General features: G+C 43.9%; 1 protein-coding gene across 2 annotated transcripts in view; it reads right to left on the bottom strand.

Annotated features, from left to right (window-relative positions):
• INTU (inturned planar cell polarity protein) overlaps positions 1 to 13098 on the bottom strand; it is a 91855-nt gene that overhangs the window by 6811 nt on the left and 71946 nt on the right. The window contains exons 11-16 of one of the 2 annotated variants that reach the window (XR_002100884.1): positions 9690 to 9911; positions 9045 to 9467; positions 6627 to 6724; positions 5156 to 5345; positions 4593 to 4685; positions 1937 to 2012 (exon numbers count right to left, since the gene is read on the bottom strand). Coding sequence is in view for 1 of the 2 variants with exons in the window: in XM_019534026.1 (XP_019389571.1) it covers positions 5156 to 5345; positions 6627 to 6724; positions 9045 to 9467; positions 9690 to 9911 (933 nt within the window). In the remaining variant the exon portion in view is untranslated. Of the gene's footprint in view, positions 1 to 1936; positions 2013 to 4592; positions 4686 to 5155; positions 5346 to 6626; positions 6725 to 9044; positions 9468 to 9689; positions 9912 to 13098 lie in introns of those variants that run through there. The other variant, XM_019534026.1, reaches the window with a different exon arrangement.

The raw sequence follows: 13098 nt of genomic DNA, 5'->3' as shown, positions 1-13098 counted from the left end.
TGGAGAAGCTTGAGAGAGTCCAGAGAAGAGCCACACACATGATCAGAGGTCAGGAAAACAGACCTTATGACGACAGACTGAGAGCCATGGGGCTCTTTAGCCTGGAAAAGTGCAGGCTCAGGGGTGACCTGATGGCCACCTGTAAGTTTATCAGCCACCTTGGTTTCTCCCCAAAATCTCTGCCCTGTGACAATGCGATGGGCCCAGCACAGAGGATTCACACCTCAGCCTCTCTCTTTAGGTAACTTGAGCTGGCTGCATTCCTGAGGGAGGGGGGAAACCTGCTCCCTCTTCCTACATGACTGGTATCAGCCACCTGGGTGAGGGGCATCTACCTGGTGGGCTGGAGTCTGCCCTGTCACTGGTGATGTATTTCAAATTGGTTGGCAGAGAGCCAACCGGGGCTGGCTTCCACTGGACTAGGTGAATGAGGTCACAGGGGCTATATAAGTTAGGACGGGCTAGGAGGCAGCCTCTTTGGCCATGAGGTGAGGCAGCAGCCAGGCGGGGGACACAGAGAAGCTTTACCATCTGAAATTGGCTCTCTCCCCCAAAAAACTTATGAGCAAGGAACTGCCTGGCTCCAGAGGGGAAACTTCACCATCCTTTGGAAGATGCTTGTGAGTAAGCTACTCAAGATCTGATTAGATACCTAGCTGGCAGTAACTTAGATGCGTGATCAAAAGGCTACCTCAGCCAGACTGTTTGCTCTTTAGGATTTCTAGGATATTCCTCAATCTTGTACCCTATTTTCACCCTACCCCTGTAATCAATAAAGTCCTCCTTTGTGACCTGTGGGAGACTTATTGAGGGGTGGGTCTAAATTATGCCTAAGAGACCCCTTAGGTCTGCAGAAGACTCTACTTTTGCCCCCTGACTTGGGGAAGTGCCCCAAGTGCCTGTACTGGGTCGAGTTTCCCCAAGGACACAGGGCCGAGAGTGAGTCCATTCTTGGGGTGGAGTCCATTCTTGGTGGCAGCTACATTACCCCCAGGCTAGCGAGTGTGCTCCAGGAAGGGGGTCGGCCGGACACAAGGCGCCCCTAGGGAGGCATTCGGAGCCTGGAAGGTGGTCGGGTGCAGGGAGGTGGGTGGCTCAACGCAGGAGCACCCCCTACTGGCCCGCCACACAACCTGCCCTTGGGGTGGCTCAAGCACCTACGTTGAACACCTTCAGAATAAACTGGATGCTTATCTTGCTGGGATCCTATGAACCCTGCTGACTTCCTGCCCTTTGGCAGGGGGCTGGACTCAATGATCTTACGGGGTCCCTTCCAGCCCTAATATCTATGAAATCTATGATTTCAAAAGGTCATGGAATGTGATGGTACATTTCTGTGCATCACAGTTATCTATCATTGTGGGAGGCGGGAGAAAGCCCTATAACAACAGTCCTCCGTATCCACAGCTTTCGAAATGGCAAGCTGCCAGTAACAGCAGAAGCTGTTGGACTAAACTCTCAAAATCTGTCCTAAAATTTTCTCACAGGTAATAGTCTGGTTATTCAGCCCTGAGATATTACAGAATTGGTTTATTCAGGCATCTCTGACTCCCCTCCACAAGTAAATCTCTGGTCTCCAGAGCACATTCAACAGCTGTTTTTTGATCTCCAGGGCAGCATGAACTCAGTATTCACTATGCTGACATATGTCTAAAGCAACAGGAAGGTTTGATGTGGCTGTGGCCTAAACAGACATTTTCACTTTCATGCATGAGTTTCCACTTTTTATTAGATACACCTGGAAATGCCTAAGCACGTGTCAATGGTTTCTTTACCCAGGTATGTCTGGTTTAGACCAAAACTGAAAAACTTGTATATTTGCCAGTGGTGACCAAAGTCCATTTGAATTTACAAGTTTTCTGGGCTTGTCTTTTTTCTTTTAATTGTTCCTTTCTTCAGTTGCCATCTCTGCATGCTTTTACATTTCCATACCTACCTACAGAAGTAACAACAGTAGGTGTATTACGATTCATGGCCTAGATTCCAAGCAGCACAGCCAGTTCCATGTAAAGCTGAAAGAACAATCCAAGCTATTCACTTATTTTTCTAGGCCTTAAAAAGGCAAAGTGGACACATGAGAAGTAGTAGTCCAATTGGAAATTACTTCTTTGGCATACATCCTTCACACCCTCGAACTAGAAACTAAACAATAGAAGCATTACTTTCAAACTATATGCATTTGGTCTGTACCATTACTTTCTGTTCCTCAACATTTACAAGTGTGAAATGACAGACTACCAGGTGAGGGACTCCCAGGACTTCATTACCTTGGAGCTGCTTTTTCCTCATGTATTAATTTGGTTCAAAGTCGGTAATGATAGAGGCACAAACAAACCAGCCACATAGCAAATGAAAATTAATGTCACCATCCCCTTCGAGAACCGGTGCCAACTCTTCACTGATGCCCGGGCTCGCAAGCAGGAGAAGTACGCCCTGCTGGCCGACACCCTGAGGGGCCGCGGCTACGACGTGACGGTGGATGCGCTCATCGTGGCGACGCTCAGAGCCTGGGACCCCAGCAACGAGAGCGTCCTCCGTGCCTGCCACATCTCCCACCGCTACGCCAAGCTGATGCGCTGCCTCATGGTGTCCGACACCATCCATTGGTCCAGCGACATCTACATGGAGCACATCACGGGCCACCGCCAGTACACCGACCCCATCAAACGAGCCACCGCCAGACTGGATCCGGAGGGCACCACCGCCTGAACCGCACCCCCCCGCTTCGCTTCACTTTGAGGATTCTTCTGCCATGGACAACCCCGCTCCACCCAAAGAGGACCCCCGCGATTGGACTTTATGGACTGAGACGCTTTCTCCGAGCCACTTCCTCCACCATTGCAGACCATTGTAACGGGTCTATGTGTATCTATCTCCTTTTTCTCTCAGCGTCGCGAACCCCCCCTCCCCTTCCCACATCCCCTCACCCCCGGGCTTAGTTGGCTAACATTGTATCGCTTGTAACCTAGTCACATTCCCCTCCTCTCACCCATCCCTCTATTGTTAGTCCCTCGCTCAGGCGCTTTGTATTTCCATACCAGCTTTGTCATCTTTTTTCTGGATTCCCCATCCAAAACATCTACTAATAAAAGTCAATCTGCTCTTACTCCAAAAAATCTCACACTAGATATGGCATTCATCCATTTAGACTTTTTGGGTCAGAGCACCCCACCCCTGCTTTTTTGAATGCAGTGGTATCCCTAGCTGAGAAATGTTTGCTTGTGCTGCTTTGGCTGTCCTTGGTGCTTCTCAACAGGGTTCAGATGACAGAAAGGGCAGTGCAGCTGTGATGATACTTCTCTGTGCTGCAAAGTCTAGAGAGTCTAGACTGTGCTCTTTCCTGCATTAGAGCTCTTTCCTGCATTAGAGCTCTAATCAGCCTAAAACATGCAGGAGCTGCCTCATGCTACGCATCTCTTTCTGGTCCAGCACCCCCCTGGCTCCTACTGCAAAAAGTGGTGGATGGGACAGTTTGACCCATGCCTGGTTCTGTGAGAAGTGTGGCAGGAGACAGACCAGAAAGAGCTGCACAGCTCAAGGCAGCTTTGTTGCCTCTTCAGACTGATTTGGAAGCTCTAAGGCACAGGAAGCATGCAGGGCAGTTTTACATAGTCACTGCCATCACAGCATCCCACCTGAGAACCAATGCTGTAGGTGAATTACATATCAAGTAAAAATTAAATTGCTAATCAAACATTAAATGATTTTTAAAATATTCCAGATGTAAACTCACAAATGAGCCTGGCCATTAATCTTCGTTGGGGCTTTACATCAAAACCATGGCAAAAAAATCACTTTTCCTAAGGCACTGCCTCCCTGCCTTGTATGATCATGGTAGATGTGATTACCTGAGGCACTTCTAACTTAATATCTCTCTAAATTAAATGAGTGGAGAGTGGCAGAGTATTCTTTCGGTGAGGGGTTTTTTGGTACCAAAAATTCCTCACCAAAAGACTACTTTGCCAGTTTCCATCCATTTTTACTTTATATGCAATTCACCTACAGCTGTGGTTCTCAGGTGGGATGCCGTGGGGGCAGTGACTATTTCTTTCTGCAGTAGGAGCCATGGGGGTGCTGGACCAGAAAGAGCTGCACAGCATGAGACAGCTCCTATCTGTTTTAGGCTGATCCGAGCCCTAATGCAGGAAACACCATAAAGCACATGTTCTACAGTCCTCTCTAGACTTTACAGCACAGAAAAGTATCATGCACAGCCCTTTCTGGCAACTATGACTGTACGAGGCAGGGAGGCAGTGCCTTAACTAGAAGGGGTCCTCATTAGCATAATTTGATCATTAGCAGCAATAAGAAGCATGTTAACATAAAAAAAACTCATGAAGTATCCTTCTACATGTCATTAAAAATAAAGCTGCCAAGAAACTGAAAACAATTCTCCATATGCTTATCATCTAACAGAGATTATTTGGCGGCATGCTTGAAAGACACAAATAGCTGCAGTGCATTGTCTAAGGGACAGAGGTCCATAGGAAAAACTCATCCATCACAAACATTAATGGCTGGCACACTTGCTGAGTATCTTAGCAGGGAGATGCTCAGCAAGCAAAAACAATGAGAATGAGCTACCCTCTCACCTTCAGAGATGGTCTCTTCAGGTCAGGGTTGAGACACATTGGCAGGGCAGTGTAGGGAGGCTCGCCTTGTCACTGCCCAATGCCGTGCATTTTCTGTGAAGAAATAGAGAACTTAAACCTCCAGTGCTCTCAATCTGGTATCCCTCAAAATTACTAGCATCATTGAAAATTATTCTTCTTTGCCTTTGTATAAGGCAGATGAGGGTGATGTTACCTCCTCTCTTGCCACTCCTTCCTTGCCTTTTGAACTCAATGTATTAATTCCTTACAAAATAATGGGTAGCACAGGAGTGATAACACCATATACACAGAAGAACCTCATTTTCAGAGCACTGTTTTGGAGAGTGAAGCCCATTTGGCATGCATATTTGGTTAGACTATTGGTCAGAGAGCCAGCCAGCCCATCTGGGTATGTTAAATGCATATGGAGGGAAAAATCTTCAGTTCGTGTTCTAACTGAATACTGAAACAATAGTAGCTTTGAAAATAACGACTAGGGCAATTAGGCAAAGAAAAACCACACAAAAAACCCCCTAGTTTTGTAATGAAGATAAATGTCATACTTCTTTCATGATGGTCTGCTGGAAAATGGAGCGAATGGAAAGACAGCAACGATGAAAATTCTTGATGAGTTGAGGGTGGATGGAGCCACTGAGATGTGCTACTTCTTTGTGTGTTGGTGTAATAAAGATTCCTTGCATTGTTTCTAAAGAAAGATAGTGGAAGAGGGTGTTCTCGGGACCAGAAGTCAACCTTCAAAAGTAAGAGAATAATTGACTTGAAATTCTATAAAAATCTTTAAGAGTAACCTTACATACACAAAATGCACTTGTTTCTTATGTGTTTCTTACTTACTTTTCATGAATGCTGACACTTAAGATTTTCCTGTTTTTACAGAAGGCAAATCTTTTTGTTCAAATTACCACCGTTTTAAAAAAATCCTGACTGCCTATAGCTCCTTACCTGAGGTAACTTCCTCACAGGTTGGAAGAAAGAGAGCATAGTGGGTAGAAGGGGAGCTTCCTAGTTCACTGGCCAAATTGCATTAAAAGCCCATCAGCTTGCGCATGCCCAACGGGAGGGCTTGTAAGCCCTTTCCTCTTTCTGGGATGGAACGCATTCCGCACCCACAAAGAAATAACTAGGGACCTACTGAAATTGTGAATGTGTGATTTTTGCAGAAACAGTTATTTTGGTGGGCTCTGCAGAAAAGCACAGGCTTGCTGCAAAAAATAAATAAATCAGTAAAAACTTTACCAGCAAGGAGAAAAGTGCATGAGAAGCCCTGCATTTCTGGAGCATGGAAGGCAGAAGGGGGTGGGCAGGGCTGTCTCTACAAGGGGCCGGGTTATGCAAAGAATGAAATGGGGAGGGAAGAGAGGCGAAGAAGAGATACTTGCTACACCTGCCAATTCAGGACACCAAGCTATTCTAAGAAAGGTAGGTTTTAAGAGGTTATATAAGGGCATGGAGGGCCAGGTCTCCAGTGTCTCTTGGTTTTTTTCAATAACCAACAAAAGAACAATTGATAATTAAACAACAGGGGTAAAGAAATTTGCTTGAAAAAAATAAAGGGTTTGTTTAAAGCTTTGATAAAAAAAGAAAGAAAAACAAGTGGTTTGGGCACAGTCCAGGTTTTGTCTAGCTACCACAGGCATAAGAAGGAAGGGAAGGGAAGGTCAGGGTTCCTCTGTCCTTTATCTCATAAACTTGGGAACATAAGGAGGCACAGGACATGTAGGCAACAATAATGGATATGAATAGTCAAAGTTCCTAACTTGGGCAGGAGGCACATGTGCACTTACTGTTCTCCCCATTGTTACATCTTCAATAACTCTTGTTTTTGGCTTTATCACAGTGGCTATGAGTGTCTTTTGTTAGGAATACAGATCCTTGCTTTTGTAGAATCCTTGATGGGAAGCATTTGATTAGGGTTAGCTATAATTAAACAGAACCTTTGGTGATTTGCATACATGTTTAGAAGAACAATGAACATAGGATGAAATATGAAAATGAAAACAAGTAATCTCTTACTTGACAGCATTATACAGTTCTGTATTTTTCTCTGAAAGGTTCTTTTTCAGGTTCCCTAAATTAAAAGGATTTGGAAGGGTATGCTTCTTTTTAGTAACCTAAAAAACAAACGGCACAAGCAAAAATAACAAAATGATCATAAGTAGGAATGAAAATGTACAGCCAACAACAGCATCAGTTATTAAAAAAGGGAAGTAAATAAACAACCGCAGCAACTTCTGTAACAAATTTTATAGTATATAATGTATTTCAAACTAAAATGGATTAGTAGTAATTGTACAATGCATAACAAGTTGCCCTCATCACTTTTGTTTATAGTGTTATCTCTGAAAAATTCTCCAGTTACTTTTAAAGTTTAACACAGCTGTGGCCAATTTAATCATCAGAAAGGCAAATATTTAGAAGCAATGATGATCCAGATGAAAGAAATCGGTGATGATTATGGGCTTGATCTAAGCCCACTAATGTCAGGAAGTCTTCACAGATTTAAATGAGCTTTGAATAAAGGCCCTTGGGACTCAAATCAGCAGGGTCCTTTCTTTATAAGCTGCCACAATTTAACCATTGGAGTAACCTCACTGATCATTTTAATCATGCCTTAAGAATTCTAGTAAAATACAGGGCAATCAGTTATGATTTCTTAAATTCCAGAAACTATTTTATGTAAATCCAAAACAACAACTAAGAAAATTAAACTAGCTTTAAAATAACCATGCATAACTTATAGGAAGTATAAAGAATTGCCTTGCTTCCATTTATATAGAAAAAATAATTACTGTACCATCAGCATGGGATGAAAAAGCCCCTCATCATCTTGTATTTGCAAATGAAACAGGTGCCTGCTGAAGCTATGGCTCTAGCCCTGAGCTGGAATTGGGGTCAGGGTCAGACTGACAGCAGCCTCCTGGCCCCCCACTCCACTTGCCCTCTGCAGCTTCTGCTCCCTCCCTCCTGCACATCCTCTTCCCTCTCCCTTACTATCAGCTTGGTTGGGGCTGGGGTCTCTACTGGGCATGGAGCACAAGGAAACTCCTTCCCCTGCCTGGCCAGTCAGCAACACCAGCACTGTTGCATGGGTCAGAGACAGGCTGAACTCCCATGTGTTGTGCTCCAGAGTGGAGCATCCCCAGCAGCATTTGACAGTAAGGAGTTTGGGTGAAGGGAAGAGGCAGAGGTGAGAGAGTTTGGGGGGCGGGGCAGAGAAGAGGCAGAGATTGTGGGGAGATGAGGATGGGGGGATGACAGTTGTAGCGGGGGGCTAGGAAGGCTGCAGGGGGAAGAAGTGGACAAGATAGAGGGCAAGGAAGCCACATGGCAGCCATGGCTTTCCATGCAATAGCGGGGGGGGGGGTCAAAACATCCTTCCAGTACTGAGGGCAGTGGTCACCAACCAGGAGATCTCGATTGACTGGTTGATCATGGAGACTCTCTGACAATCGATCTCAGTCTGTCAGAGGCTCCATGATCAGGAGCAGCAGGATGCATGTGGCTGGCCTGAACCACACCCCCTGCTGCCTGGGCTGGGCTGGGTGAGTGGGGTCAGAGCCCAGGCAGCTTATCTAGGGGACGGTGGGGGCACAGGAGATCCTGGGGTGCCAAAAAGTGATCTTCACCATAAAAATGTTGGGGACCACTGATTTAGGGCATTTTTACACATGCAAGCACCACAGTGCTAGGTGCTTTGAAAAGCACCCGGTGCTGTGATGCTGTAAGCTACAACACCAGTGCACATTTCTTATTAGCAACCTGTTTTTCTCAGGAAAAAGCCATACATACTAAAATATTTGGTATATAAATGAGAAGAGAGAAGTCTGCAATAGAACTGATTTTTTCACGTCACCTTTAAAACTTGATCAGCTTAGTACATTACTAAATGATATATGATAAAACAATATACCTTAAACCAGAGGTGTCAGACATACAGCCCACGGTCAGATCCAACCACAGAACCCACTCTATTTGGACTACTGGTGGGCCATGGGAAGTTGGGGAGAATGGCCAGGGATGCCGCCCGCTATAGAATCCAGAGCCCTTGGGTCCCAGCTAGATAGGCAATAAATGACAGGAGGGTGAGCTAGGGCCAAAGCCTTGTTACCCTCTGGCTGTTTTGCCTGTTGCCACTGCTGCATCTCTACCTCCCTGGCAGCTGAACATCACTGCATGGAACCACAAACTAGAGCTATGCCTTGGCACAGGGCATGTGGTGGAGGCTCCTCCAAATCCAGCACAGGGCACTTGGTGGATGAAGCCACTGCAAGTGCCTCAGGTGGGAGCAGGAGCTGATGTTGCTGTCACCACTCCCTTGTGCCTTGGATTGGATTGGCCTTGAAGCACAAGGTGAATCTGACACCCCTGCTTTAAACAGCCTACTTCAGACCCATCAAACCCTTGGGATTATCTTTGTTCCCAATGTCAGACCTGATCTTGTGTTGCAAGTGGATTAAGGCCTCCACTTTCTTCAGGCTCTTCACAACCACTGTCAGAAGCTCCACCGATTCTTGAGGGACTCAGTCTACGTGTCCTTAAGGAGGAGTCACCAAAGAGTGTTCTCATGCTTGTTGGAGAAGTTGCTGTTTTGGAAGTATTTTGCAGTTTACTGAGTATGGGTGGGTTTGAAAAACTGTCCAGTCTGTCACGTGATGCAGGAAGGAACCAGTCAGCACAAGACAGAAGTGGAATGGAGGGAGAGTCTAATCTTTCCTCTATGTTGGAATCAATTCCTTCCAACTGGAGTATTGTTGCTTTGACTTGGTCCACATATATACAATCTGGTCCTGGATTTCCAATAGCTTTGGAAGTGCAACCTCCTGCCTCCAGCAAAACACACAGCATAAAGTGTCTCTGTAAACAAGTTAATAGGATTTATTAACTTTTGGTGTAAAATACCATATATGGTATGCATTTTATATTCCATTTACCATATTTGGACAAATTATAGGGATTTACTATGCAAGATTGTCAGCCTCCCCTACAAGATTTGCTTTGGGTCAAGATCAGGTCTCCAGGGGTGTTGTAGCCTCATAATCTACGGGCAAATGAACTGCCTTGGAAACTGTAACTTACCAAACCAACTATTAGTAAAAAGTATCTTGCTTCAGGCTCCCTGTATCCTGTAGCACTTGAAATTTCACACTGTTGTATATGGTGATGGGGAAATACTTCTCGCCATATCACTAACTGACCAATCCTTTGTTCTGCTGCCAAGGGTAACAGACAATAGTGTCGACCATATAAAGCTATATCGATAAGGTCCTCCTTTGGCAAGTGATTAGCAATCAAATAACCCTTAAGGAAAGCACAAAAAAGGAAATATATTCAATAACAAGTTTTCATCGTATAATAACTTCCATCTAAATAACTTGGTACGTTAGATATGTTAATATTGTAAGCTCTTTAAAGCAGGCAATCATTTTGTGCTGTGTTTGTACAGCATCTAGTACACTGGGGCCTTGGAACTTCATGACTTAGAGTTTATAAGTACTACAATCCAAATAAAAAAAAAGGAATTACCAGAGAACCTTGGATCTTTGAAATTAATCATTTCCCCAGACAAGAAACACAACTGAATTGTATAATTGTATAATAACTAATAACGGATGGATCAAGGTGTGGGGGGGGGAGAGGGGGTGGAGGGAAGGAAGGGTGTTGGTGACCTTCTCTCCTTTTTAATGGTGTTGATGTTCCACTAATCAAGTTATCCTTTCTTCTGCACTACTGCTGTTTGCAGTTGTTCCTGGCAATGTAGCTCCTGTTTCACAGCCCTGAAGACTGTTTTTAACTCTAACTAAAACATTAACTCAGGTGTGAAAATAACTAAGTGAAGCGTTGGATATGGGGTCAAGATCAAGAAGGTCAGATTTTGTTTTCTGAACCTGAAAAGAGATGTAGATTTAATTCTAATGAATACAGAACTGATATAAGAACATTTGATTATTTTTTGCTTAGTTGTGTTTTTATACGTAACATGATATAGCAAACAAATGCGCATACCAATAAAGCTATATTTTTTTTTTTGCTGAAGTGGTTACCAGCTTCTCACTTGGAAGAGAATGGATATGAAAAGAACTGGAGAGATGCTGGCAAAAGCAGCACGCCTTCTGAATTGCCATATCAGTCCCTCTTTAGTGGTACAAAAACTAGCTCTCTCATGCTTCCCATTAGTGCTGTTATCAGTCTAAACCTATTCTGGGGCAGGTCTAGATAACAGGTGGTAAAACATCTGTGGTGGTGCACAGCACCACTCCCTGTACTGCTAGCACTAGTCTAATGATGAAATCCCACAGATGTCATTGTGGGCATTATGCAACAATACTTATTTGAACACACCTCTACCATGGGACTACTTGCATAAGGTGTAACTGCATGAATAAGCCTCTAGAATATAAGCTCCTCAGAGCAGGGCTTTATCTTCTTATTTGTTTTTTACAGTGTAGAGAACAAGGGCAACGCTCAATCGGTAAAACACAACCACAAGACAGGTCAAGTTGAAGGAAAATTACTGATGGTTTTTTATTTCTATGTAGTATTCTTTAACTACAGTCAGATGTCTTCATTTAGAGACAGAGATGGACAAAGAATTATGCCATCAGAATATCATATAATAGTGCTCTTTTCAGTTAATGTGGTAATTCATCACAGATTACTATACCTCTCTTAAAAATTGCATCAGACACAAAAATTCAGCAAGGCCATTGTTACTGGCTTCAAACATATTTTGGCATTACCTATCATGTAGTAAGTATTTTTTCACAATTATTTATTCCATTTCTTTAGTTTGGTTATACCTGTAGTGAGTTTTAAATAGGTAGGCGACTGCTCATTTTCACGTTTGTCAAGCTCTGGTTAAGTATTAGTTCATGACTGACTTGCATTTCCACCGAGTCTTACCTTGTAGAAGAGACAAGAGCCCAGAATCATGTATAACCGTCTCATGTCAAAGTAATCTTCAGACTGCAAACAAAAGCACAGTGAATTTATAATTTGTGATTTTTACATGACACAGTAAGGCCGAGGGAAACTAATTCCACTAAATGGTAATCAGTGTGTTATTTAATACTTAATTTTTCCAGTATGCCTTCTTTATTTTTTCATTTATTAACAGCTGAGGACCAGAGAGATAGTATTAGAACAAATAGCTAAATAAAACACAAAGTTTAGCCTTCAGTGTTGGTCTTTGTGTCACTGCAGAATTGTCTTTACAGTTATTTCCAGCTCAGTATAACAGATGCTCAGATTTCCTGCTCAGTCCTAACCTTCCTGTAAAGCAGATGGCTTTTTTTATAGGAAACAGGTCTCAGAGGTCAAAGCAGGCAATTAGCTGAAGCACAACTCCTGCCACCAGAGGGACCTCTTACAGCAAAGTAGCAAGGCATAGCATTCCCTTTGTATAGAACCCAGAAATAAATTTACCCCAAATTAACTCACTCATAAACCTTTTAAATTTAGTTAGCAAAAACTCTCACATTCGGTATGCAGATCTCAACTGGACAGATTTTATTTTAAATGTAATGGATAGTACCGAGCTCTGTTCAATAAGATATTGTATATACATGTAATTTTCAATATTCATTCAGTTCATTTTGTAGGTAAGCATTCCTTTTTGGTTTGCTTTGTTCCTTTGTAGACAGAAACAACAGTTTAACATGAATTTACATTTCCAGATATATTTTACTGATTCAGAAAAGGCAAGCCCCCAAAATGCTAACAACCAGGGATCTTGATTTTCTCTTAAATCCAAAATTCTCTGATTAAAATACCCAAAATTCATGTTTTCCTGTGATTAAACTCAAACACCAGTATATAGGTATCATTTGAACATAATGTTTTATGGCTATATTTACAATTTTAAAGCAATTTGGAAGCCTATCACCTCAAGAATCATTATAATAAAATAAATTCTAAATACTTATATGTTTTGGCATTTGATTTTAGTTTTATTATCATGGAAAATTAGAGCTCCCCCTGCCTTTACTCACAAAGATATGGTTCCAGCTGCAGCCATCCCCTTGCTGCTTTGTGGCGCTGAGCAGCCCTTGTACTCTGCTCCTGTCGTTGCCACTCACTCCCAATCCACAGCCCACCACCACCACCCAGTCCTGCTGGTTCCTCACTCCTGACCCGCAGCTTCCTGGTCCTGCCAGTGCCCCTCACTCCTGACCCACAGTTTCATCATCCCTCCAGCCCTTCTGGTGCCCCTCACTCCTGACCCGCAGCCCCCCATCACTGCCCATCACTCCTGACCTACGGTCCCCCAGCCTCCCCAGCCCTGCTGGTGCCCCTTACTTCTGATCCCTGCAGCCCTGAATTCCCAGACCCTCAGTGTGTGGGGTAGGGGGCGTGTGGGCATAGCCAGCATCATAGGCAACGTGTTGAGGGGCTTTGGTCTGTGCCCACAGCCAGGCACAGGCCTGCAGCCTCGTCGGACCAGCACCAGGCAGGAATCTCCTCCATGGCCCAGCATATGGGACAAGGC

The sequence above is a fragment of the Crocodylus porosus genome, unplaced genomic scaffold, assembly GCF_001723895.1.
Source record: "Crocodylus porosus isolate Cpor-Errol unplaced genomic scaffold, CroPor_comp1, whole genome shotgun sequence".
NCBI classification, from domain to species: Eukaryota; Metazoa; Chordata; order Crocodylia; family Crocodylidae; genus Crocodylus; species Crocodylus porosus.
The sequence above is the reverse complement of the archived record's forward strand: the minus strand, read 5'-3'. Positions and strand labels throughout refer to the sequence as shown.